The 27,950-nt window shown below is 39.0% G+C and overlaps 2 protein-coding genes across 2 annotated transcripts; one reads left to right on the forward strand and one right to left on the reverse strand.

Annotated features, from left to right (window-relative positions):
* The first annotated feature begins 158 nt into the window (after nt 1-158).
* LOC140243247 (UTP--glucose-1-phosphate uridylyltransferase-like) lies at nt 159-7,969 on the forward strand. The gene is made up of 9 exons (XM_072322918.1): nt 159-260; nt 1,971-2,177; nt 3,303-3,392; nt 4,208-4,287; nt 4,884-4,999; nt 5,758-5,855; nt 6,413-6,475; nt 7,273-7,331; nt 7,807-7,969. The coding sequence occupies exons 2-9, from the start codon at nt 1,986-1,988 to the stop codon at nt 7,916-7,918; spliced, it is 810 nt and encodes a 269-aa protein (XP_072179019.1). The 5' UTR covers nt 159-260; nt 1,971-1,985; the 3' UTR covers nt 7,919-7,969.
* A 3,535-nt stretch (nt 7,970-11,504) lies between these two features.
* Nucleotides 11,505-27,946, reverse strand: LOC140243288 (nucleolar MIF4G domain-containing protein 1-like). Its single transcript, XM_072322957.1, has 16 exons — nt 27,847-27,946; nt 26,237-26,486; nt 25,225-25,362; nt 24,214-24,367; nt 23,052-23,706; nt 22,498-22,568; nt 21,926-22,054; nt 20,872-20,996; nt 20,377-20,470; nt 19,631-19,733; nt 18,733-18,863; nt 16,335-16,458; nt 15,179-15,320; nt 14,463-14,627; nt 13,419-13,550; nt 11,505-12,637 (listed from the first exon to the last, which is right to left on the reverse strand). The coding sequence occupies exons 2-16, from the start codon at nt 26,471-26,473 to the stop codon at nt 12,329-12,331; spliced, it is 2,709 nt and encodes a 902-aa protein (XP_072179058.1). The 5' UTR covers nt 26,474-26,486; nt 27,847-27,946; the 3' UTR covers nt 11,505-12,328.
* Between the last annotated feature and the right edge of the window lie 4 nt (nt 27,947-27,950).

The raw sequence follows: 27,950 nt of genomic DNA on the forward strand, positions 1-27,950 counted from the left end.
CACTCGCTATCTACACACATTACTGTTTGTAGGAATGTGTGCTACGTGCGTCCACCAGTTAGCCAAGCAGCGATTCACCGGCATAGTGCAGTGGCGGTACACCGCGGCCGGCTGAGGATCGCTCCAAGAGTCAGCCAGCTCCAGCGACTTTGCTTCAAGTAAATGGATAGCTGCAGAAGATAACCCAACCCTGATCGATGAACAGGTCCTGACTTCAGCTACCCTACACCTTGTATACACCATCGTTCCGGAAAAGTGAAGTAGGTCTAACAGTGCAGTGTTAGGCCCTAAAGTGCATTACCGTAACGCGGTTTATTACAAATACTACGCGGCCAGTCGCGGTCTGATTGCTTCATCACACACGGCCACCGTCGGCGAGGAAGTTGCCCACGCCAGCCAGGCCACGCTGCGTCCTGGGTCTTACGCACCTCTGTTCTCACAGGCGAATTTTTCTTTTCTTCTTTCAGCCACAATTATCAATTAACCCCTGTTTCCTTGTCTCTTCAAAGTTCAAGGATCTCATTGCAGCGTATAATTCACAAAACCAACAGAAAGTGACCAGACATGGCTTTTTAGATACAATGAGAGGGCAGACTTCAACCATGTCAACGCAAGCCTTAATATGATGTAGATTCTAACGTTAGAGCCTATTTTAATTCAATTCAAATGGAATGTCCTGATCTAATTATTGGAAAGAGAACACAACACTTTGGAAAAGTGTACCTTGTACCTTGTAGTAGTTACCCTCGAAGACCTCCGCTAGGTCACCTAGGAAGGGTGACTCAGGGCTGTGACGAGAGTGGTACTGGTAGCACCAGTTTATTTTGCTTTATGAGAGCTTTGATTTTTTAGTTTGATTCTGAAGACTTCTGTACTCTTGGATATATCATTTCTTTTGGGAGGTCATTCCAGAGGGAAATTACATCTGGGAAGAATGTGTTTGCTAGCTGGCTTGTGGAGTTGAAGATTGATACGGCGTCGTACTGCTTCGTCGCTTGTCCGTCGTAGTCTGGTTACTTTCTTTGAGGTGTATTTGTGGAGATCTAGGTCAAGTTCACCATGAATGAGCTTGTAAAAGTTGATGAGGCGTAGATGTTGTCTTCTGTCCTCCAGGGGAATCCAGCCAAGTGTGTGAACCGAGAAAATTAGAAGAGGCTCCGAAGTACAAGGTCTATTCAATCTCTTGATATTTTCTTTACCAATTAGCTGTGCTATCTGTGCGATGAATGGGACAAAAAATGGGATGTAAACCACCAAAGAAACAACAATGTGGTGAGGGGTCTCAATTAGATTACCCGGTATTGAAATTATTTTTCTTTCCTGTGGCTTGATTGACATTGTAGGTCAGTATCATTGAATAAAGCTAGTAGTAGATGCTGATTAATTCAATTTGTTTGATTGTGTTACATTTTGTATTCTGCATTAAAAAAAAAAAAAAAATCTTCTAATCTGAGACCGTCTTTACATAGTGACTATGGTTTAAGAAATTGTAGCCGCCTAACAAAAGGGAATAAATTGAAAAATATGGGAATTGATTTCAAGACAGTTGTGATGTTGTGGCTAGTAGGTAAATGTCATCCTTTCAGTCTCCATATATGTTAAACTTCTGGATGATAGTTTGTGAGATGAATTCTATTTCTTAAAAGAGCTACAACTAAACAGACATCATCAACCATATGATTGTATATTATAAACTAATAGCATGAAATGATTACTAGGGTTTACCTGGTCAAAATGTACATGGTGAGCTATGAGCACTGTAATGTCTATCCAACAATGTTCTGCTATCCTGTAGAACATAGTTCGGAATGAATGGGAACTACTGAAAGCCTACACTGTCCAAATATAATACCAGTACATGTACCAGATGATATGATAACTTTCTTTCATTCTAGTTGTCAAAATTTGAGTTTGCTCCTTTGATACAATGTAAATCACCTTACACTGATATTTTGTCATCCCTTTACTAGTTGACTGCTATCCAGATGAAGGTGATTCTCTTGGCAGCTGGCTACGGCACTCGCCTCCAGCGGGACATATCCCAAGATGCGTCGGGCAAATACTCGCACCTCGCTGGTCTTCCAAAACCCCTGGTTCCCATAGCAACCAAGCCCTTGATTTCTCACTGGATGAAGAGCCTGGTGCTGCACAAAGCCACAGACAAGGTCTATCTTGTGGTGAGTGTGAGGGACGACCCCTGACCAACTCCATTAGAAACTTCACAAGCCAGCTTTTAAAACTACATAACAGGGCAGGAACTTTTCTCTTTTCTTTTTTTTTCACGAGGACCTAGAAATCAAAACAGTTTCGTTTTTACCTTTGGTCTGCATATTAGTTTCTCACAAAGAAAAGAAGAGATGCAACCTGCAAAATCACCTTGTGAAGGTTTTTTTTTGTTTTTTTGTTTTTTGTTTTTTTACAGACCTCTTTGTTATAAGATTCCACTGCACTACCATTCAACACTGTGTTCAGTCTGATGGAATTCTTTCTGGGAGAGAATCTGAAAGTTTGAACTTCCAAATGTTTTTCACAGACTTCTTTGAATAAATCAGATGTGATGTACAGAGTTTCTTTAAGGAGGAGTTATTGAGGATGTTGACATTAACCAAATGCATGATTGTTTGCAAATATACAATATAAAGAAAGTATGAATGATAGATATTTGCAGATTAATGTGTGGTTTAGTGCGATTTCCTAGCTTTCATATCAATACTCCTTTATGTTTGCACTTGTAGATTTCAAAGCATGTATTTCTCAAAATTGAGTATGTTTGGTATTAATTACATGGTGCATTGATACCTAAATTGACTTGCGTGGATATCACTGAAAATTATATTCTGTTTTCTCTCCTTTTTTTAAAAACTCCTTGAGGACAAGTCCCGAGTATACTCAGGCAGGTGTCTATGGGTAATGCATGTTGTAACAAAATCAGCCCATCCTCAATTGGTTTAAATAGGAGGACAGAGGGATGAGGTAGAAGGCTGGGTTAGGGTGAAGCAAGCTCTTCAGGAAAAAAGATCTTTCTTTCGCAAGTCTTCCAGGCACGCTTAAAAGGAGAGATAGAGAAAACAAAACAGAACTTATCAAATCACTCAATAAGCATTAACCCACTATTAAATATGATTTGATGAATGGAAAGTGGGAGGAGGAGGAGGGCCAGAAAATGAGGGGGGGGGGGAGGCAAGGGAAAGAATTTTACATATTGTAGGCATATGAAAAGTAATTCTTGCATAGCAGACAGTCAAAAAGGGGATTAAATCTCTTTAAAATCACTTCTGTTTTGTCTGTATTCTCACACACAGACAAATGAACTGTACAGGAAACAGTTTGAGTCGTGGAGGCAGGACTGGCCCCAAGTGAGTCTTGTCAGTGATGGGACAACCTCCAATGAGGTGAGACTGGTTTAGTAAACCCTTTTTTTAGCACAGAAGACCCCATAGCATTGTACACTTTGTTCAAAGTCCCTGGTACAGAAAGGGTTAAGCTCTTCTACCTGGGTCTCTTGATGTGTCCAGTTGAAACCGGTTCCTTACTATTAGAAGTCACCTCAATCCAAACCAGTAAGTTGAGCTCCCAAGTTTTCCTGATTCACAGGAGACTCCCTGAAGACTGAAGACTGTCTTGTTGTGTTCTTTCAAGATAAAACAGCCTCCCTGATCAGCCCCCCCCCCTCCCCCCCCCCCCCTGTTGATATTGTGATGGGAATCAGGATTCACATCATTTGTATGGTGCCATATATCTGTTAAAGAAACATTCAATGGTGCAGACTCAAGAGACTTAGTGATTGAATGTCTGGTGAAAAATGTGAATTTTGAGTGAGTCTTTGAAGTGTATGAGATACACAAGTACACTATCTACCGCATGTTGATGGACTACCTGTATAGGATATATATCGGCATAATCAACAAGTTTGCACCCATAGACTACAATTGTATGTGTTTTACTTTTTTGTTTCTAAAGATTTGTACTTTTTGATCAGTGTGTTCAATGAGATAACAATGTTGGGCTTCTGTCATTTTTCTTCTTTTTTTTTTGCATTATATAAACAACAGATAAGCCACTTAGGATCTATCAAAGCCAAAACTACTGTATAGAGCTCACAGCTGATTCACTCTGACCTTGGAACTGTTGCCATGGTATTTACAAATTTTGTGAATTACAGTCACCACAAGTACGTCATATGATATTTACGCCTTGTTTTCATCAGGACAGAATCGGAGCAGTAGGATGCATTCAGCTTGCAGTCAGAGAGGGAAGTATTGCTGATGACATTCTTGTCATCGGAGGGTAAGTGTTTCTATTTCTTTGTAGATGTCTGTCATAGATTGAGGTTTCCATGTCTCATGTAGTTTTATTTGATGAGAAGGTGCTTGTTTGTTGAAATGTATAATTCAGGCAATCAATGAAATCTGAACTGTTAACTGTAACAGGTTGGGGCGGGGGAGGGGAGAAGCAACAAAACAAAAGTAGTGTCAGATACCTAGAACATTGTGCTATGTGGAGTTTGCACGTATAGTCAAACCTGTCTTAGCGATCACCTGTCTATAGCCATCTGCTGTATAATCACCTGCCATATAGGCCTGCAATCAGTAAAAACAATTTTCTCTAAGAGAAAAAGCATGTTATAGAACCTGTCTATTGCGGCCACCCGTCTATAGTGGCCACATTTTTTTCGTCTCACTTGGGTGGCTGCTATAAACAGGTTTGACTGGATATTGTAAATTCTCTTGTTATCGTCATGATCCCTTGTTCTTGTTATTTTCAGTACCATTGTCATTATTCTTACCACTGTTTTCATTATGATTGATATCATTGTTACAGTGCCTCTAACCATGGACATACCGATTTGTATGTATCTCTTTCTCTCTTGCTGTTGGCCACAGTGACACTTTATTCTTCGATGATTTCTCACTGTCGGCTTTCCTCTCAGAGTATGAGAAGAGGAAGGAGGCGAGTCCGGCAGCTAGTTTGGTGGTCTCCAACCAGATCCCAGATGAAGGTAGTGTTCTATTTCTTTTTTGTTTATTTGTTTGTTATTTGTTCTAAATGTTTGTTATGTATTACTTCTTTCTTTCTTTCTTTTTTCAAGGGGGAGGGAGTATCACAAGGCATTTGCAAAACTTACAATTTTGCATACCTTGCTTTTTGTTGGAGGAAACTGTCTTGTCAACAGCCGTAAAACAGGGTATTTCTGAAGCATGTCATAAAAACTGAATTGTATTTAAGTAGCTTTAAGATAATGTTTTAAAGCAAAGCCTTGCAAGACTCACCTCAATTTGGGATAGGCATTAAAAAATAAAATCAAAAACATGAATGTTTTCCCTGCAGATTTTCTATCAAACAAATCTCACATGGTTTTTGATGTCAGTTGTTTCATATTGTCAAAATGGTCAAAATGGGGACCTATAATCAAGGGATAATTGTGCCTCTCGGTATTGTATGAACACTTGGGGTTTTAATGAAATGCCATGATGTAGCATTTTAAAATTAAGCATGGAATGGAATAATGTATGAACACTTGTGTCTTATTCTTTTTAAATTTCACTATATGTGAACACAAGTATTTTGTTTGTATAAAATTGTGCTTTATGGGCAATTGTGACTTTCATGGAATTAAGTATGTGATGTGTGAACACTCGTGCCTTTCTTGAACCCTGGTACTGTCTTACCATTCGTCTATATCACGAGTAAGCATTTATCCATTTAGGAATTTAGTTCCTGTTTGTATAATATGTATTATCTTCCCGTTGCTTGCAGAGACAATAAAGCGTGGCATCCTGGAGGTTAATGAAGACATGAGGGTGACAGCATTTTTAGAGAAACCCCGCCCACAAGAAACCTCCTCCAGACGAGCTGTGAGTGTCAAAGATTTGTTGTTATTGATATGGCTGACTGTATACTATGCTGCCTTATTCTGTTTCTTTTCTTTCTTTCTGATATTCATAATGTGTCTTGGCTATACATTCTGCTGTAAGGCAGTGTAAAGGTTGCAGGTACGTTTGACAAAAGTGAAGGAAGTGAATATCAAGATAATAGATTCAGTTGTTTTTTTTATCTCTAACTACAATGCATATTTTATCTCTTGAGGTCGGGCTTATTTTGGTATAACACACATTTCCCACAGACACCTGCCCAAGTGTACTCGAGACTAGTATTCAACACTCCTCCAGGTTAATGTTTAAACCTACTGAAGTTTTGAATTAGGGACAAACAAAAATTTACTGTACTTTTGTCTTTGTCAATTAATTTTGATGTAGTTTTATTGTTGTCTCACAGTTGAGTATTTACAAGGAAGATAGGATACTATGTTCTTTGTGGTAACTGCAAATTGCTTCTCCGTGATGAAACTAACCACTGCATATAGTATAATAAATTTTGTTTTTTATTTGTATTTGTTTGCATTCCTGTGCAGTGCCCGTGCTTCTACCTCTTCTCCCAACAAAGCTTGCCTCATCTGGACAACTTTTTGCAGGAGGTAAACAACCTACCTATTAAGTTATATATGTTGTAGAGTTGGCTGAAATTTTTATTTAATTGATAGATTTTAAAACAAAAATTACCTGTGTTTAAAATTTTTCTGATGCATTGTGTACATTTGTAATGATCAGTACAGAAAGATCTGTTTCCAGCCAGTTTATTTGCCTGAATGATTATGTGGTCCTGTCCAAAGACCATGTTCCACTGTTCAACACCTATCAGGTACTGTAGATGCTGTTATTTTCACGAGGGTGTAATTTTCTCGAATTTGGCGAATCACAGTTGGATCGTGAAAACAACATCTTGCAAAAATGTCTATGACCTCCTCGTTCACGAAAATATCTGCAAAAACAACATCTTGCAAAAATGTCTATGACCTTCTTATTCACGAAAATATCTGCACACAAAAATAACAGCATATTGTGAGGAGCCATATTCCATATGAATAGGGAAAGATAGAGGATGAGAGAGAACATTAGAACAGTGTGTAATAAAATTTTCCTTGATTTCTTTGTACGATTCCCTTGTATTCTCAATCTTAGTCTCAATCTTAACAACTTCATATTGTTACCTCTTTTGCAGAAATTCTGTTTTGAGCATGTGCATGTAATCTCTCTACTAGAACATACACATGCCTTGTTACTGTATATAGTTTTATAGAGAATGTACCGAACTAAACTGAATGTAATACATTATGTTTCATGCTACCAACACTGCATCACATTTGTTGAACAGTCCTTAAAATTCAACCAACCTTACTTGAGTCTGTAACTTCTTTTTCCCCTCTCATTTCAGGATAGACCAATGAAAGAGAAGGATGCCACTGGAAACTTTGTCAAATATCTACATTCAAGGTAAACCTTGAATAGGTGATGTTTAATTAGGAAAGCACCACAGACCTTTTGCTACTGTCAGATATTAGGCCTTTTTGAGTCATCGGTCTCAGTTGCACTTTAACAAAAATTGATGGTCACTCCTCAAAGTATATACTCATGAAAATGTTGAAGAGCATCAATTGTGTGTAGGATGCACCGTATAATGTGAAGGAATGTAGTGGTAAGGTGTTCATTCCAATTTGAATTATACTGTAACATTGATTTACATCACTAAAGATGTTTTTAGTGAAGGAGTTTCAGATTTTGTGTGGTCCATTGGTCCAAAGCACTGTGGGACCAAAAAAACTCTACTCCCCTTTGACCACTGTGGTAGATAAGACTCGGGGGGGGGGGGGGGGGGGAAATCATGCTGTTTTAACCAGCAAAATTTATGATAAATCAGAAGTCATTGACCACCTAATTCTGTGACATGTTATAATATTATCCCCTCTAGGTTACCTGTATACGTGTACGACATCTCGGGTCGATATGATGTGGGCTCCCTGGCAGACTACGAGGTGTGCAATCAACATTTTATGAACAAGGAGAAGAATGAGACAGCATGACATTGGCTACAACTCAGGGATCAAACCTGTCATCCAGATCTGACTATCAATGACCTCTTTAAATTTATACATTGTATGTCCCTGTATGTTAGCACTCTCATGTATCAGTAGTCTGTCAACAATTTTCTTAGACTTTGTTAACATCACACCTACAAATGTTTGCATGTTTGTAAAGATGTTTTCAAGAGTGTCCAGACTTTGGGATTTCTTTTATGCCATTAGTTCTCAATCAAATTCATATGCGCATGAATAGTTTACGGGTATTTGACAGAAACCAGAATTTGTTGTCAGTTTAGGGAGAAGCACTGAGAAAGAAGTTCAGTTGTCATTGAATTAACTTTTTCTTTTTCATCTAATCAATGAATTAATCAGGCAGTAATTCTGACCTATAGCATGACAATCTCCAAAGATTTTTTTTTTCTTAAGCATGAAGTTGTGCATGTCAGAGCCATGTAAGATAATCAAGTGTGTAACTAGTGTTACATCAGGCCATATATTGTCAAGTAAGTCAGAGTTTGTTGGAATGAAAACAGTACAAATTATTTCAACAGCAAAATTAATAGTGTTTGATAAATAAACAAATATTCAGACATTCCATATTTCATGATGATTGAATGCATTAGGGACATCTGATCATAACCTTCCTAGATTATTGACTTCGTTGTTGTTGTTCATTTTTCCATCTGAGAAGATGGCGGGATAGCCCATATTCAACTATGCTAAGCTGGTCTTTCATGGGTCCAATTGGATGTGAGGCGGGACCACTTCACCGGGTTAAACACCCTGCTCTTTGCGATGAATGAATGAAGCGGGAGCTTTTACGTGCATTAGTTGTGACTCTCTCACACACAGGACCTCCATTTTATGTCCTATCCAAGCGACATCGTTGACCAATTATTTGGCTGATTTTTTTGGTTTTGCCTCCATGCCACTGGCTGTGATGGCATTCTAGTACGGGTAGACTGTCTGTTGAGAAGAGTAACAAGTAAGAGTTTGTTGAGACAAGTAAGAATATTTGTACAGCCAGTTTTCATGACTATTGAGTGTGCTAAGTGGTTAAGAGGCTTCCTCTGGCCGCATTTTTTCATACATGCATTGAATTTCATTCGTCGAGAACACTGAAGTTAATTTCATATTACCACTAGTGTTAGAGGTTGATGAGTGAAATACATGTACATGTATGTGCCATGGAAACCCATGGGTAGTCCCATTTACACTATGAAAATAACATGCCCCAGAAAGTGCTGCCATCACTTCAAAGTCATATTTCCCATTTCCAGGGGCCTGACGGTGCTGGTGAGACTATGTTTAGTGTATCCATCTTGCATTCCATAAAGAGAGCATTACAGGGTGACCTCATTATGATAGGACCACTGAAGTTTCAAGTTAGTTTGGGTATCTTTTAATAACAGGGATTAAAACAAACAAAAAATATTAGGAGAATGGGACATCTACCATTACCTCTTTATATTACATATTTTATGGTACTGTATTCACCAAATATTTCGCGAGGTTTTTATTTTCGCGAATTTCGCGAGTCCGGTGCTATTCGCGAAATTAAAGACACGCGACAGCATTGACTCTGATCCAAATGTGCATGTGAAGTATGCGTGTGCATTTCTCTGTTCAGTTACACAACTCCACAATCGCAAATTTAACCACTCGCGAAACCGTCGGGAATTCCCGATTCACGAAAATTTAGACTCGTGAAATATATTGTTGCTGGGGTGACAAGACCTTGTATCTGCAGTTTTGGTGAAAATGACTTTTTTGGATTAATGGTCAGATAATCAGTTAAGTGATGTCCTTTCCAAATCCTAGATGTCTTACCCCAAAAATGAAGCCACCACAGCATGTCAAAGGAATGTCTATCTCATTGGGTACAGTGCTTTGGCTGCCATGTTTTTTTGCTCTCCTGAACATTTGTCATTTTGTAGATACGAGGATATGGCTTATACAGTATATCACCTCTTTATATAACACGTTTCTGCTGTATGTGGACCTGATGCAATCGTACATATATTTGTGTACCTACATTGTATTTTTCTTAATGAAGACAATAATTAAACTTAAATGAAGTACATGCAAAAGAAATTGCCAAAGAATAGCTGTGCATTGAATGACAAATATTTGCATAAGCTTGGGCTTTGAGGATGTTTAAATGTCTTAAAAGATGATAGATATTTGATGGTTTTCTTCGATAGGTTTCACACTGACATGGAGTGTTAGTGTAGAGGTCTACATATCCCTGTACATGTACGTAAGATGGAATAGAGTCCGCTCCTTGCATGTGAAGTCCATGTGAGCTGCAAAGTCAAGTCAAGATATGCATGCCATCATGGAAGTGAAAGAAGAGTTCTGCTAGAGGCATTAACAACTACAATAGTTTTTGTATCATGTAGCAATAACATTTTTCCCCCTGTTGGACCACTGTAGATTTCTAACTTTAACTAACATGCATGTATATAGATTTCACTTTACATAGATATTCTATTTAGATATTTTGATAATTGACTATTTATTTTGATACCCTGCTCTACCATGACTAATATTTATCATTTTCCTCTATGACATCAGTGTATGATGTCTTTAATTCATATTATATTTGCAAATACATGTATGTCTGGAAAAATAAATTAGATTTCTATTATTCGAGTTGTTTGCTGAATGTACTTTGTGGTGACATGTAAGTAGAATGAGCTACATGATTATACAAAATGATTTGGCAACTATTCTCTTAGATGATATAATATTAATTTTTTGTCATGATGTATTACTAATATGAATGTGTGTTTTTACCATTACCTTGGCCATGGCATAAAACTATGGTAGCAATTACAATTAATGGTAACTCTGCAGTCAGTGGTAACCATTATAGATTTCTTGACAATGATTGCCTGTGGAATAGTGCTGCTGTCGTAGTTACTATTGATTTACACAGTTAGCATTAATTGAAAAGTTACCAAAGTTTTATGCAACTGTACCATGGTTGGAAGACATGTATTGCCAACAGCAAAATGAATGCACCCCTGGTACTATTTATCAGTATTCTCTCTTCTGCCCTCCTCAGTCCCTCCCCCTCTCTCTCTTCTTCTCTCTCTCTCTCATATCTTACATCTGCTGTATACGCCGTTATTTTCGCGTACAGATATTTTCGCGAAGGAGGATGTCATAAACATTTTGGCGAGATGCTGTTTTCGCGAACAGACGCCAACGCTAACGTAAATGCACTATATAATTACCCTAGCACATAAAGACATTTTTGCGTGTTGTTAAATTCGCGATCCAACTGTGATTCGCAAAATTCACGAAAATTAAATCCTCGCGAAAATAACAGCTTATACAGTACCTCACTAAACCAGACAAGAAAAGAACTTTCTGTGAGTCATAGCACACATTCAAACTGGTCAGAGCATACTTGCGTATTGGTCATTCACACTCATAAACAGACAGAACACAACAAATCAGACACAAAGAAACAGCATACACTTATACATACACTAAAACATAGGAATGAGCCGTCATTCTCTACCAGCACATTAATGAAATTGTCGCACTACAAGTGATGTATTGTCACATGTACATCTGTAACTTGGTGCTGATAAATATATTTAATTTCAACCTCCATAATATTGATTTGCTCAACTTTGGGTGACAATAGAAAATACTTCGGTCAAAGTACAGATACCTCATTCATGGACACCTCACATACTATCTGCTGTAATAGAATAGAAATAATCCTTTGACAGGAATGCCCTGGGATTGCTTTTACTGATACACAATTTGTGCATGTGTGTATACAGACATGAACACAGTATCACCAGTATATCAGACACACATCTGTCCCTCTGTTATAATCAAGTTACCTCAATGTAACACCAAGAGAATACCGAGTTGAATGTTCCATCTCATTGGGTGATGACTTGTGGAGAGTTGGGAAAAAGGTCCAAAGAGCAAATTGGGTGTTCTATGAAGAATTACAGGGAAACCCCATGATCACAAGGTCCAGGACCACTGATTTTACCGCCTTACAAACGGTACCTCATTATAAACATATAGAGACCATCCAAGTACAGTAATGGAAAGTCGGCACTGCTGAATTCAACCGGTTATTCCCCTGTATGCCACACTAATTCCTTGTCCATAGGTCTGTCTGTGAAATATGTGCACATTGGAGTCATTGGCGAAGAAAGGGTTACAGGTACCTTGTAAGCAAACTCATTGTAATGGGTTTTCCCAACAAGAAATTATCAGCCTTCTCACAGACCTCATAACAGATTTTCCCCTGGACTGTCCTTGTGACAATGACATAAATCAGAAATAGGCTAGATTTCTTCTGAACAAATTCTGGCCAAGAATTGTGGCTACGAAAGATGGCAGTCTCTGTCCGCAAAATTCATTTGAGAGAAATCACAATTTCACGGGACCATCCTCTCCTTGCATTGCAGACTCGGCGAGTAAAACCCTCTTCCGCAGCGACTCCTCCGCTCCATCCCCTCGTCTCTGGAGGAGCAGCCGGATCTGTTTCTGGCCCATCTTCAGGAGGAAATGATGCATAAAGAGACCGAGCCCCTCCCGCAGGATGCGGAGCTTCGCTACCACGGCGACCGCTCCAAAGACTGCCGAGAGGGTGGCTTCGGGTTTCTCGAGGAGCAGGTCGAGGAGAAGGGTGCAGAGAAACCTGACGGTGTGCTTGCTGATGTCTGCAAACTCTATCACCTGAGGGAAAGAAAAAAGATATTCCACTGATGAAATCTAGATGAATATTGAATACCAGTCGACATGCTGAACATACATACATTAAACTGGAGTACAGATGGACTTCATTTGTGATGCGTCGTCACAAAAGCCACAAAATGTCTTGAAAATATTTTTTTGGGATTTTTTTAGCATCATTTTAATTTGACTATCTCTGAGAAAAACTGAGAATGAAATATTCTGTCATTCACAATTGAGAATAATGATGTATCCAGTCATTCACAAAAAAAAATCCCTTATTTCAACATTTCACAGTCATTTCAACCACATTTTTTTTTTCATAGCTTCCATTTCACACATACAGTTTATATGTACATGTGATTGAATGAAGTAACATGAAACTTACATTCTCCTCTACAATCACTGCCAACAAATGTCTTAAACTCTTAGTCTATTTCATCTACAGTGGACTCCTATTATAACAAAGTCCTTGGGACCGGCAGTTTCCTTTCGTAGTATCAAAATTTCGTTATAACCGAACAAATAAACAATAAAAATACTTTTAATAGTGTGGGTAACGTTGCAGCCTGAATTTTTATATTGTTGTAACCAGAATTTCGTCATAACCGTGTTCATTATTACAGGCGTGCACTGTATTTTGTTGTTGTTGTGTGTTTGGTTTTTTGGGGGTTTGTTTCAAGTTTGAAGTTTTTGTTTTGTTGTTTGTTTGTTTGTTTGTTTTGAGGGTGGGAGCATGGGAGGGAGACCATTTAGTTGAGTGTCATGGGGGTTTCCCTCTTACCTTGAGCACTGAGAGGGGGAGATCCCTGGATCCCAAGAGATGGGAGAGGAGGAGAGCCAGGTTCCTGGAGCCTGACGGGGTCAGTTCTTCCAGGAGACGGATTTTGTCCCACAGTGCAAACTGGAACGCCATCTACAACGAAGGGACAGAAGACTTTCATGAAAACCCCTAACTAAACGGCAGATGTATAATAAAAGAAATACACACTTGCACACAGTGGACTCCCGTTAAAACAAATTCCTTGGGACTGGCAGTTTTCTTTCGCTATATCAATACAGTCAAACCTGTCTATAGCGGCCACCCAAGGGATACAGGAAAAGTGGCCGTTATAGACAGGTGGCCGCTATAGACAGGTAACATGTATCATCGTTGTATACATCTATATATACTTACATGTACATGTATGTGTGTACGTATGCACATGTGTGTATCATACATAGAACAATGCCGGTGTTTATGAAATTGTTGCACAGTACATGTAGCATGAGCACAGACATGAAGAAAGCTTAACACTAGTGCATTATTGTGACTAGTGATGAATGCAACGGTGGCGATCACTGAACGTTGCCCAGGAATGACTGGCACGGCTAACAAGAAGAAAAACACGCTGAAATATCGGCTCGGCTACAGCTCCATCGAGTTTTTGGCCGCTATAGACAGGTTAAAATCTCCCACGGGAAACAAAATTTGTGGCCGCTGGCCGCGTTAGACAGGTGGCCGCTATACACAGAGTCTTTAACATTGCTTTTCTCTCGGGGGGATTTTTCAGTGCCCGCTATAGACAGGTGGCCGCTATAGACAGGTGGCCGCTATAGAGAGGTGGCCGCTAAGGCAGGTTTGACTGTATTTTGTTATAACTGAACAAATAAACTATAAAAACACAAAGAGCTGATATTTTTGTAACCTGGACTTTGAATTCGTTGTAACCAAAATGTTGTTGTAACCGTGTCAATTACACCAGGAGTGTGCTGTATTTTTACCTTTTTGGATGTGCATGACAAGATCTGAAAAGTACAGCTTTATCTACAAGATATGTTGCCTTACCCTGAATTTCCTGTCATACTGGCAGAGGCTGGAAGCAAGAAAGGCATAGTAAGGGTTGTAGGATTTCTCCTGCTGGCAGCAGTCCAGAGTAATGTGCACCACCTCCCGGTCACGCCCTCCCTTCTGGCCCAGTCGCACCAGCTTCTCAAAGGCATCCTTGAAGTCCTAGAAATGTCCAAGAAAAAACAAATAAAACAATAATTACTCTGTTGTGTCCACTTGTAGCTGTTATACTGACTTGATCTGAATGGTTTGGAATTCAACTTATGCAAATCATACAAAGATCACTACTTTCTCAACTATGATGGGATACAAACTAACAAGCTTTGCTTTTGAGTAGGCACCCTACATGTTCTCTTTTCTCTTTCGCCCTTTCTCTCCCTCTAAAATATATAAATAGATACACGTGTAGATAGATAGATAGTAGAAAGATAGATAGATAAATAAAAAATAATAATTTGTCAATTAATAAACAAATAAATGAATAAATAAATAGAAAAATAATGAAAATTGAATAACTCATGACATAATGAAAAAATATGTTTGATTTCTTTTCATTTTATAAATATTGTGTCATTACATATCATCCAAATCATTGTAAAAACAAATAAAGCAGGGTTTTGTTTTGTTTTTTTACATATGTCACATATGAGTGTTGATGCAAGAAATGTTTGTGATCAATATCAAATATGAATATGTCCATGGTGCTCACAAACCTCTGCAGTCATTATGATGCTGAAAATAGTCCTCCTGATGTCCGTGTTCATCCTCTGTTGCCGTGACAACTCGACAATCTTCTTGCTGGTCTCATCATTGACACTGCTCACAGTGGGAAGCATCTCCACTCCAGACAGAGCACTAAAAATGACAGGCATAACAAACAAATCAATTCAGCACTGTTACAAAAACGAAACCCCTTCGGAATACATACTGTATATAGAGCTGTTATTATTGCGTACAGGTATTTTCCTTAATGAGGAGGTCAGAGAAAATTTCGCGAGATGTTATTTTCGCAAGTTGACACCAATGGCATCGTAAATGCACAATTACCTTAGTGCAATGCGACATATTTGTGTATTGTTAACTCGTTCCTCTTGCAATTCTCTGAGTGCCTTTCATGCCCCCAAACGAGATTCTTTTTGCCCAGCGACAGAGAACGGACAGGTTGATAATCCAACCTGTGCAAGGCAGTCAAGCAGTATATGAATCCCTTTTCCACAGTCAACTACATGTACCATAGCCCTCGAACAATGAGAATATCTATCGGATATGAGGTGTGAATAGAGCATGCACTGATGGGTTCACACACTCTTTTGCTCTACACAAAACCAGGCACCTGAATGGGGTCAGCAAACACAGAAATCTACTGAGCTCAGCCTTGATTGCTATGTACATGTTCATACGATTCTTATAGCAAAAACAAATAAATAATACTGTGATATATGCAGTTTTCCTACAGAAGGAGAATAAATGCTGATAGAACAAACTCTTATCGTTTTATCAAACCTATTTTTCTGGGCAGTACAACACAAATAAACATGAATTTAGGCCATGAATGTAGGCACTCTTGTCTTCATCTTGGGAACCTGGTATACCAGGTTCCTGTATATCAGTTGCTCCAATGGGAACCTGGTATACCAGGTTCCCATAAGGAAAGGGTTAAATTCCTGATCCAACTATGCTTTGCGAAATTCATGAAACTTAAACCCTTGTGAAAATAACAGCTTATATTATACAGTACTCAACATAATAGTACCTAACTTTTTACAAGTCTTTCTATCCATCACTGTTCATAAGAATGCAAAATCTCACAACTCTCGTCGCCAAAGGCTTTGAACAAACCCACAATATTTAGGCAACCGACATGCGTACCTGGGTTCTTGCTTTGGTCCGTGCCCGCTCCACGCCGAGCCCACGATCCACCAGCGCCCTCGCTCATCAGCCTTCAGCAGGTCTGCCAGCGAGATGCGCAGGGTGGAGTCTGTGTCACTGTGACCTATGAAGAAAATACATGTACATCAAAAAGATTACAAGACACCATCTTCACAAGCCTACCTGGCTATCTTTGATGCATTTGAGTTCTGCTTATTTGGTGTTGATATTCAATGACCAAAAAAAAAGAAAAAAAAGAGGCTTAACCCTAATCAGGCTGGGCTTTTTTGGCTATGCTATATCTGGGGGGGGGGGGGGGCAGATTCCGCCCCCCCCCCCCCCCCCTTCAGATCTCGCCTATGGAACGCGCGATTGCGCCGAAAATCGGCACACGCGACGCCCGCAACGTATTTTATCAAAATGTATGGTTGCTTTCTCCGAAAAATTTTTCTTATATTTTATATTAATTAATCATTGTAATTTATGCATAAAATCAGTTTTGGGCTCTAAATCACTTATTAATGCTCGCAACGTATTTTATCAAAATGTATGGTTGCTTTCTCCGAAAAATTTTTCTTATATTTTATATTAATTAATTATTGTAATTTATGCATAAAATCAGTTTTGGGCTCTAAATCACTTATTAAATGTTTCTTGTATCATTCTTCTGAGACATAGGATAAAAAAAAAATCTGTATCGAAATTAATTTCTTATGTATTTTATTGTTTTTTGAATTTCTTATGTATTTCCTTGTTTTTTGACCTTTTGTTTTTGTTTGTTTTTGGCCAAAATTTGTCACAGACATTTTTCGAAGCATTATTATGCTAAAATAAATGAATTTCGGCCATTCTAAGTGAAGATATGAATTTTTATGTGAATTAATTGAAAAAACACAATTTGCATTGGATTTGTACACAAAATCACGTTTTGGAGCAATTTTGGGGTTGACAATTTTTTTTCGAACAGGCGCCGCGTCAAAACGGTACGCGCAGGCGCAACAATTTGGGTCTCAAAAGTTGCGCGATACTTGAAAGAAAAAAGTCATGAAACATCGCGGCGGGAGCTTATCGCGTTGCGAAGATATTACGCGAAACGTCAAGGGGGGGGGGGCGGATTCCGCCCCCCCCCCCCCCAGCCTGATTAGGGTTAATGTGGTTCAATTGGTAGTGCGTCTGCCTCAAAACCAACTGAGACTACATAGAGTCTAACTGAGCAATGTTGTGTGTAATCATACCAGATGTCCTAGTTAGTGAGAGGCAAATACACTCTGTCCGTTGAATAGGACATTAAATGGAGGTCCCATGTGTGAGGGAATCTAAACTCGTGTACATGGAAGATCCCACTTCATTCATTCATAGCAAAGAGCAGAGTACTAACCAGGTGAAGTGGTCTTCCCACATGCCTTCATCAGAAAACAAATGAAAACAAATGATGCCGACGTCTAGCCCCGTCATTGTACAGGCATGCTAGCCTGGAAACATTAAACTGCACATTACTTGAATATGAGACCATTCTGAAGCAAATAATTTTCATACAACAATAGATATATAATGTACTCTTAAATGAATCCCACAAGAATTGGAACAATCATCCCCCAGCATTCCCACTGATTCCCACTGATCAGTTACTAGGCATCCCCTTTAAGATTTCAGATAGCATTCTCCCATCAAACTTTACTTTTGTCATGTATGTTTAAAACTGAGGCTAAGATAGCACGAGAGATAAAAATTACAACCCTTGAGCTTCCAGGGCCCTTATAAGCATGCCCTGGACCCTGGCTGCAAGGGACGGCCGGGAGTTGTGGCATGCGCCTGTAATCCATCTACTTTGAAGGCAAGGGTGGTGATTATGGCTCAGTCTGTAGCATGTCAACCTTCAGATCCAAGGATACCGGGTTCGATTTCCGGGTCTCACTGAGCGTTGTTGTGTGTAAGCATTCCGTCCCCTCTAGTAAGAGGCAAAACACTCTGTCCCTCAGATAGGACATTAAATGGAGGTCCCATGTGTGAGTTAGCCACGACTCATACACGCAAGAGATCCTACTTCATTCATTCATTGCAAAGAGCAGGGTGCTAACTCAGTGAAGTGGTCCCCTTACCCACCACCACAAAAAACCGGGCGAATGATGCCAACCCCTCGTGGTTTGCTCCAAGTGACTAGCATTAGTCAGCAAACGGTATCAACCAGCACATTGTGCCATACACTTGAATCACACTGCACACAATACGCTTTTTTGCACAATCAGACTCTTCAGTTTGCTAGAGGGTTAAGGCCACAAGAATCTCCCAATTACATGATGCTTTTTGGGTTGCAGTCTCTGCATTCATTCATTCATTGGACACTGACATTTTAAGATTGGATCTAATAAAACCCTGTAAATCTCAGCTGGTCTATTACCTCTCTCTTTGATCAGGTGTCTGTGAAGCTTCCTGAGTCTCTCCATGTCCGACGGGTCGTAGTTTGGAATCTTTCTCAGGTTGTTGTTGCGCAAGGCGCTGATGGTCTCCAGCATGAATTTGACCCTTGACCTGTCCATGCAGAAAGAGAAGACAGAAACATTCATTTCCCACAAATCCACAGAAAGACTTGTTAAAAGTACAGTAATGAATACAAATTAAACCCACATAAAGATTTATCTCATTTGATTTAATCTCTCAAAGTACCAGCTTTCTGCTACAGCACAGAATTGCTACAGCAGTCTCTTACACTCTATGAGAACTCTTCCTGCATTTTTTTTTTTGTGTGTGTGAACAATAAAACACATACAGATGCATTTTTAGTATTGACAGGTTATTTTGTTGGCGTAGTGCTATAGTAACAACACATATTGACCTGCCTCAACAATTAGGACCAACCCATGGCTTCCCCTTCCTTTTGAGTTAACATAAATTGTGTATTATTTCAACAGCTTCTGATAAACTGAAGATACCTACTGCTTTGTTGATGGCAAAATTGAAGTTGTATACATTGTATGTACCAAGTATTTTGTTGGCATGATTTTCTTGAGTCAACTGATATTTGCAAAATATTGCCTCAACTGCAATGCTTATCTTTTACCATATACAACTTGTATGACAAAACTTCAGTTGGGCAGGACAAAGATAAATTTGAGTGGAAGAAATTACATCTTACGTGGCAGGCACACAACTATAGCAGCAGAAATAAAAAGTTTAAGAGAGAGAACTGGAGAGTTTGTGAAAGTGGTCTCAAAGCAGAAGATCTCCCATTGAAAGCAGGAGAGTTGGAGTCTCGATTGTGCAACTACTGGTATACTGGGACTGTCGGAGGTACTCACTGCTGTCGGAGCTCATCTGAACACTGACTCGCCTTGCCCTGGATGAGGAGGATGATGTCTTTCAGGGACGCTGGGTCGTCTTTCCTCAAGGTCGTACCAGCACCTTGTTGAAAAGGGAACACTGGAATTAGGTGACCAAACTCACCAAACTTTCTTTCGTATTGCTCTCCAGAAAAACACACATGCATGCCAGATAGACGTCATATCTGTCATATGCATGTCTAAGAGACAAACATGGTCCCATTTCTCTGTTCAACACGTGTCCATAATTTATTAAAACTCTGATTCCTATCAGCCAGCTGCATGCAGTAAATATGACCCACTTGGCAATTCATTTTGCACTTTTTACCACTTTAATACAAAGACATCATGAACACAGAGTACTCAACCTTCAGTTCTCATTTATCTGACTATTAATGGCAAGGAATTACTTAGCATGCTCAGTTAGCCATAAATTTCTAATTGTAACCAAATCAGGGCTGCACACTAACCCATTCATCGACTGGTCCGGCCTATTTTTTGGACCAGTAGGTATTCAGTTTTTCTATTCTTTATTGGTCCATTCCTGAAAATTGTACTGGTTTGACAGTGATTTTTACTGGTCCTGGACCGTCGGACCAGTGCCAGTGTGCAGCATTGAACAAATCTTTGAAATATGTCAAGCCGGGTAACTAGCAGATGTACAATGGTCCAATCACATGGAAATCAAAGCAGTAAGTCATGATAGGCATGTCTTGCACACTCACATTTCAGGATCTGAAGAAGAAGCTCGATGTCTCGCTCAGTGAACCTCTCTGCAAGCCTCCGTATCAAGTCGTAAATGAGTGTGCAGTGGACCAGCTGACATAAGAAAAAGCGGACTAGTCTGTTTATATAGTTTAATTACACTGTATTAGAGTGTAAGAGTATATTAAACAGCTGTTGCAGATGCCAGTGCTTTTGTTAAGCTGCCTTATTTAGTAAATCATATCCTTCAGTGTAACAACAATAACATAAAAGACAGATTTACCTGTATTTTCATAAAGAGAAACGTTGGCATGCAGCTTTGAAGCCGACATTAACTTGTGAAAACAAATTACCTTTAATATACTGAAAACTCAAAATAGAGTTCTGCTATCAGACTACAACGTTAAGTGTGCTATCATCATTAAAAAAAAAGGAAAAAGGTGAATGAGTACAGATGAAATACCATCATATTTCAGATAACAAATCCATCAGTCAATTTGCAATGCAAAACTCACCCTGAAATTGAAGAGGTGAACAATGAGCATGATGATGTTGTCTATCTCTTTCCCATTACCATAGTCACCATCGTCGCCATGGAGACCATCAAAACGCTTTGCTACTGACTGGAGAAGGTGAGCACCTGAAACAGACAAATTGATAGCTGGTCTTCAGGAAAAGGCTTTTTGTGCACACTTCTCTAAGGAAATAAAAATATACTTTCTACTGAATATGGCAAACTATAATATCAAGTCTATACATCAGATTTCAACCTAGCCTTCTAGGAAAAAGACCCTCTGTGTTGATAGCGCATATTTTGACTTCTGTGGGCCAATTCAAAGTGGCCTTTCCTTGCCTTTTCCCAGCCCAAGGTACAACATGACAATCCAATGTTTGTCAAAGTAATTATGCTGTCTGTGTGGACTGTGTCGGAAAAAACACCACCAATAACAACAACAAAAATGTCAGGACAAACAAAATCAACATTTTGAAGTTAGATGTTTAACATGGGACAAGGTGTGATGCACAGATCCATGTGTTTCAGTCCAGGTTACCATGCTTCCGTATACATGGTCACTTCTTAAATGTGACAGTCTCTACAGGGAAATGAAAGAGCACTTAAAGGCCATGGGACTTCATTTTAATAGGGACCAAGGCACTGGAATACCCCATAGGAGGTAGTCTTGGGAATCAGACACCATGCATAAAAGTTACCACGATGCATTCACATGTTCATAAAGGCCCTTCAGTATGGGGCAGTCCCTACATCATAGGCTTGTATATACTGCATAATTAAGACCAATGTCATCGTTTTGCAAGGACACCTCATACCTCAAAATTCCAATTTTTGCTTCTTTTTTACTTTGATTTCAAGAAATTTTAACAGTTACAGTCGTTTGACTTTTTCTCTTCCTACTACAGCAGGGCTGCCAATCTCTGCAGATCGAAACACATACTTTACCAAGGCATACACTCTAAGAAATATTTTGAAGGCAATCAAGATACATGCAGTTTCAGAATAGATAGACTGTCGGATGAGCAACTTCAATTTCCTCAATCCGATTATCTTACCAACTTCGCTGCCCACGTTGGAATGCAAGACTGCCACAAGCAGGATATGTTCCATGGCCAGCCGTTCAGGCGTCAGGGCAGGGCTGATGCAGGCATCTTGGACCAAGGCACATAGTGTCTCATTCATGTCTGCAACGAGAGAATGAGTTATTGATCATTTGGATGAAAGCCTGAAATGCAATCACGAAATCTCTTAATTTTCGACAGAAAATCTGAAGTGAGATCAAGAAATGTCTACATGAAATCTTCAATGAACTCGTAAAATCTCTGAACCAGTCAATGTGACAATAGATCTCTTTGTCTGAGGATTTGGTACTGAAATCCAAATGAAACAAGAAAACCTTTCAGCTTTCTAAAACACACATGAAATCTCTGAAGATTTCACATAAACACTGACAAAGAAATTATGAAATCTATATTTTCTAATTAAAAGATGCTTTCTCTACTTCTTTTTCATTGTTTCTTCCCTCTCAGTACTGTTTCTTCTCACAAAACTTGACATATAGCTACAAGGTAGATGCATTTCCCCATCTATGAAATAAACCAACAAAACTGAAATAGGAAGGGCTTACCATTTCGACTATTACTCAGGTAGAGCTCCTCAATCTGATTGCATATTGACTGGGCATTGCTTTCACTCAGTCTAAAGGAGAGAGAAGAAATCAGCTTTTATAATAGTTAATCATTCATTTGCCATTGTTTGCATTCATAAAAAATTTCAGAACAGAAGCAAAAAGACAGGTGTTTGTAATACCTTTCCAAATCTCTCAAATCATAATATGAAAATTGGTTTGATTAAAACATACTTAGATCTGATATTCATGTCTATTTTGGCAGTTGTGCATTCAAAGAAAAAGAATAGATACTAATAGTAACATCACTACAAATGATTAGTATAAATCCTGTATTAACAGATGTGTCTAAATAATGTGTTGTCCTTACATTTCATTAAGATGACGTGCCATCCTTACATTTCAGTATCCACAAGCTGTAGGATATCATAATTTCTTACAACGGCATGCATACTGCTTTTGATTTCAAAACCTCATGTACATTAAGATCAAATTTTATACAGTGTAATGGCTTTGTTTCTAATTAAAAACAGATTGTCGCTTGTGTCACAAACCGGTTTATGGCTCCTTTGAGTTGCTTTCTCAGTTTGTCCAGCTTGGCTTGCTTCTCGGCATCAAGAGATTGTCCCATCATCTCCGCCCTCTTGTGGGGCGGTATGTATGCCCCCGTCCTCTCTACTGGCTTCTCACCAATGATGTTACCATAAGGATCCATCTTTGGAGGCGGTGGCTTCTTTTCTTCCTCAGCATCATCATTATCATCATCATCATCACCGTCTGTGTTATTGCTATTCTCATCGCTACGGCCTCCACTGGAGTCATTTTCAGAGAGTTCATCACTCTCCAAAGATTTCTTGTCTACTCTTTGGGGAAAAGAAGTCCTCCGCTTCTTTGTCCTGTGTTCCCGTTCTTCCGACTCATCACTACCATCAAATCCTTTGCTATCGCAGTCGTCGTCGTCACCTCCGACAAATTTTGACTTTTCCCGCCGCTCCCTCCTAGCTGACCCTTCTTCTCTGCTCCTCTTGGTCAATCTACTGACACCGTCATCACTGTCATCATCCTCTTCAAAGGTCTCATCCTCACTGAATTCATCACTTGTGGCATCACCATCATCATCACCATCAGAAACCTTCCCAAAGCTCATGAAACCCTCCATATCCTCTTCTGCTTCCTCAAGTTTTGCTGGATCAACGATGTCCAAGAGATCTTTGGTGATGCATCGGTTAAGACAAATAAGGTGTTCCCAGGCTTTGCATTACACAACACTGACATCTGCATTAATTCGTAACGTCGCAACACATGTTGTCTTAACAGATATAAAATGCATGGTGAAAATCATTTGAAGTGGGATATGACAATAAATACCTTGGATTTGCTATGTTAAAATCAATGAGTAAGAACTTGCACATGCAAAAATAGTTTTGGGAAATGCACACACACACACACACACACACACACAAACAAACACACAAACAAAACAAAAATTCTTTAGTGCCTACATTTCATAACCCCATGCCAAAACATTTAAAAGTAGTTCAATGCAGTTTGTTTCTTTTCCCCATCCCTTTCTTGAAGAGTACAGATATTTTGCCTTGTCCTCCTCAACTTGCACAATCATGTTGCAACAAATTTCTACATCCCAAACATCTTTACTGCATCATCCTATTCCCCATAAGTTTACATGGAAGAAGTTTGCCCCGGAAACAAGGATACAGTCAAGGCCATCATCCCTGAACGCTGTTGGCGTGATCTTCTCTTTCGTCTTCTTCTTCTTGCGGAATCTCAGTTCCTTCTCCAGTCTGCGGATGCTTTTCTCTTCATCTTCGTTGGCTGCCAGAAGCTCGCGCTTCCGCTGCTCTTCTTTTTCCTGCTCGTAAAAGGAGCAGCATAGTGAATTAATTTTCAACACACTGGAGACTGCAAACGTATTTATTTACTGGCTTAAATGTGTACAATTTCTGTCCAGCCAGATTTACTTTCCTTTTTGTCTAACTCAACAAATTAGCCATGAAAGTGGATTATGGCAGCATATACCTCAGAATTGGTGAGAGATTTCTACAACTTTTTGCAGTTTACAACAACTCCTCTAACCCTCTAAATTTTTGGTCATGCAGATCTATATCATAAACGTAAGAACACTAAAAAGTTTAAAGAATATAACCTGCACTGGCCACAGCAGTAATCTATGAGAATAACTGTGAAGTTTATTGTCACTCAGAAATTTGTATCTTTTTTCACCTGATGCGACAGACACTTTCAGTAATTTTTCTTTTTTTTTAAGTGTAGGACAGTGAACAGTGCAGCTTATCAAATACTTTGAAGATATATATTCATATACCCGCAAACATTTTTATCAGTATATATACCATTGTTTCATGGGCCTTTATTTTGCCGCTTTTCTCCAGAGAATACTCATCAAAAAGTGGAGTCATGAAAAGGACCAGCTCTTTTCTTTTGCATTTGTTCTGCAAATGGCTTATCCTTTTTTTCTTTTCTTTTTTAATTCATTCAGCTAGAAACTACTGATACTGCTCTCTGTAGTCAGTTTTATGTGATGAAAATCAATTGCACTTGAATACCATTGACCACAGATCAAGTGAACAAAGTTGAAGACACTTTTGCTCCACATTTAGATAACAGTATATTGTTTATTTTTCCTGTAACCAATTAGTAAAATGTTAATTCTCAGGGTGATATGTCTATATTACACTTGATAACATTCACCTTCTGTAACTTTTCCTCCCTTCTTTTCTTCTCAGCTGTGTTACTCTCGGTAACTGACTTTGTTTTAGGCTTGGCTTCAAGTTCTCCTTTCCTTGAGGATTTCTGCTTTTTGGTAACTTGCTCCAGCTCATCAAATTTCTGTAGGGACATAAAGAAAAGATATAACATCAATACCACAGCAGTGTTGTTGTCTTTTTTTCAATGATAAGTATGAAATTGTAAATTTTTAGAATGATATTCAAGTCTAAATGGTTTGAGTCTGGGTAATCGTTGAGTAACTCATAAGTTGCTGTTGTTGCAGTTACTTGATACAAACTTATCATTTATTTTTGGGGAACTTCTTGTTACAGAAGATCCATTTTGATAAGTTCAGTCGGTGCCTGATCATTGATTTTGTTTGGCCTAAAACTTGGGATTCACATGACATCATCCAGTTCTAAGACAGGCAGAGGTTACTTTCATACAATACCAGTGAACAATACACATACCAAAGAAGCATATAAAATTGCCATGTTGCAAAGTATTGATAACCATATCACTTTCATGATTTTAGGTTAATTATGATTTTGTGTTATTTTTGCTTCTGAGACATAAAGCAACATTGTCAAACTGTATGCCAATGAGCATTTTTTTAACACTCACTCTAAAGGCTAAAGCATAGACCATTGATTTTCCCCTAGTCTTGTGTATGGATATTTTCTTTACTCAGAACAAATCACTGCTAGTCATTTTTAACACAAATTCCTGGTGCCATAGCTATCCTTGAATTTTACAATTTGAAAGATGAAACTGTAGGAAAAAAAGATCAGAAATAATTTCCATCACTACAGCTTACACAAACTCTACCAGTATTCAATAGATCACTGATGACAAACTTTATAGTACACGACATTTGATTAAAAAAAAAAAAAGCATGCAGCTTAAGCAGTGTTGGGAAGATCAAGAATAACATCTTTAACTTTTCATAAGTTTAGGGTCTTTTATATTTTTCTAATTGATCAACTTATCTTACCACTCGGGATAAAAAGGCATGTTTCTTTGCTTTCTTCAACCGCCTCTCCTCCTTTCTCCTCTTTTTCCTTGGCAACTGCCCCCGCTGTCTCTTGAAGCGCCTATCTCCTCCTGCCATTCCACCCTCCTTCGCCTCTTCGGTGGTGACCTGCACCATCCTCTTCATGGCTTTCCTTGCTCTCCGCAGATTCTGCTGCATCGGCCTGCGTGGCCTCGACTGTCCCCCTCTGGCTTTCATTCTGTCCTCGTTTCTTCACAACAAATTACAACATAAAACAGTCAAAACTTTCTTCAAGTCCTCTGCCATTCATTTAAACGCAACTTCGCAAAGCTGTACCTGCTTAGTTCTTATAGAACTTACCGGTACTTTTTTTTTGTAGGTAAAGCAAGCAAGACATAATTCAGTAATTCAACCATAACGTCGTCCAAAATTTGACCGCCAACTACAATACAAGTAAAACCAATGCTTTTGCCCGCAGTCAAATTTTGGCATGGGTGGTCAAACCGTAACTGGAACAATTTCTTTTTTAGAAACATGTTGGCCTACACAAATTTTCTTTGGCATACTACTCAACTCTGTCACTGTTTCAATAGGATTGTATTAATCAATCAAACTCGGAGTACATTGCTTGCAGTTTCCACATCATGGTGACATAAGATTTATGAATCAAGACATAAAATGACTGTTCTCTCCCTTCTTATCAATCACTGCACTGACCCACTTGAACTGCCACGGCTAACATTAACATTAAATTGAATTTACACTATACACTATTATGGATTACAGATCTAAGATAAAGATCCTAACGAATCAATAGGCGTTTTCACATCAGCCCGATGTTTCGAAATAGCGCGCTATTTTTTGACTTGGGAAATTTTCCCGATAGCGAAATAGCACGCTATTTGATAATGTGAACACAAATTAGTGCGCTAATTGTATCACTCTGATCGAGAAAATTTCTCGACTCCAACTCAGGAAATTTCTGAAATAGCGGGATAGTAGCGCGCTTATTGATAATGTAAAAACGACTTGAAAAATTAGCGCGATAAATTCCATCAGGCCTAGCGTGCGTGACCCGATCGATCGAGACACACTGCACACAAATCATGAGGAATTTTTGAGAGGGCACACACATTACTGATGCTGTTTGCACATACTCAGTTGTCGAATTAGCTATTTCAAAATTTCTAACTATTCGGGCTACCAGTGCGGTTACCAGCTCTTCGGGCTGATGTGAATAAGAAATAATTCGCAATCGGGGAAAATATTTCGAGCTTGGATTTTTATCGGGCTGATGTGAAAACACCTGATAAACTAGGCTCGTCACTGATTTTTGTGTCAATCGAACATGCATCTGTCACTGAATCCCTTCAAAGCCTATCATGAATTTCTAGAATTCCTATTAGCAAGCACCACATTGCTACATGCATGTGCATGTGCATGTCATTGTCAATTGAATGCTTGTGGCATGGTGGTGGCTTTCATGACAAGAATACCGTAGTCCCACCTATCTAAAACTATGTGAGTGTCCAGGCAAGTAAAACTCATCAAAAATGTAACTCAGGCAGTATTAAAAAGAACTATAAGGTGTCATTTGTTGGTGAACTTACTAATAATCGTATGCTACCAAAGACTGTGTGTCGGATCTTTGATAATACATCAAATAAACTCAAACAGCAGCCATTTCAGCGGTGTATTGTAGTGTGCCTGTCAC

This window comes from Diadema setosum, chromosome 20, assembly GCF_964275005.1.
Source record: "Diadema setosum chromosome 20, eeDiaSeto1, whole genome shotgun sequence".
Classification (NCBI taxonomy): domain Eukaryota; kingdom Metazoa; phylum Echinodermata; class Echinoidea; order Diadematoida; family Diadematidae; genus Diadema; species Diadema setosum.

Excerpts from the sequence above, each read along its gene's own strand:
- LOC140243247 (XM_072322918.1), top strand. The coding sequence starts at position 1,986 with ATGAAGGTGATTCTCTTGGCAGCTGGCTACGGCACTCGCCTCCAGCGG. Across the intron at positions 3,393-4,207 it reads ATGGGACAACCTCCAATGAG|GACAGAATCGGAGCAGTAGG; the intron begins GTGAGACTGGTT and ends TGTTTTCATCAG. Across the intron at positions 5,000-5,757 it reads CAACCAGATCCCAGATGAAG|AGACAATAAAGCGTGGCATC; the intron begins GTAGTGTTCTAT and ends CGTTGCTTGCAG.
- LOC140243288 (XM_072322957.1), bottom strand. The coding sequence starts at position 26,473 with ATGAAAGCCAGAGGGGGACAGTCGAGGCCACGCAGGCCGATGCAGCAG. Across the intron at positions 23,707-24,213 it reads CAGGGATGATGGCCTTGACT|ATCTCTTGGACATCGTTGAT; the intron begins GTATCCTTGTTT and ends GCATCACCAAAG. Across the intron at positions 22,569-23,051 it reads CTCAAAGGAGCCATAAACCG|ACTGAGTGAAAGCAATGCCC; the intron begins GTTTGTGACACA and ends TCTCTCCTTTAG.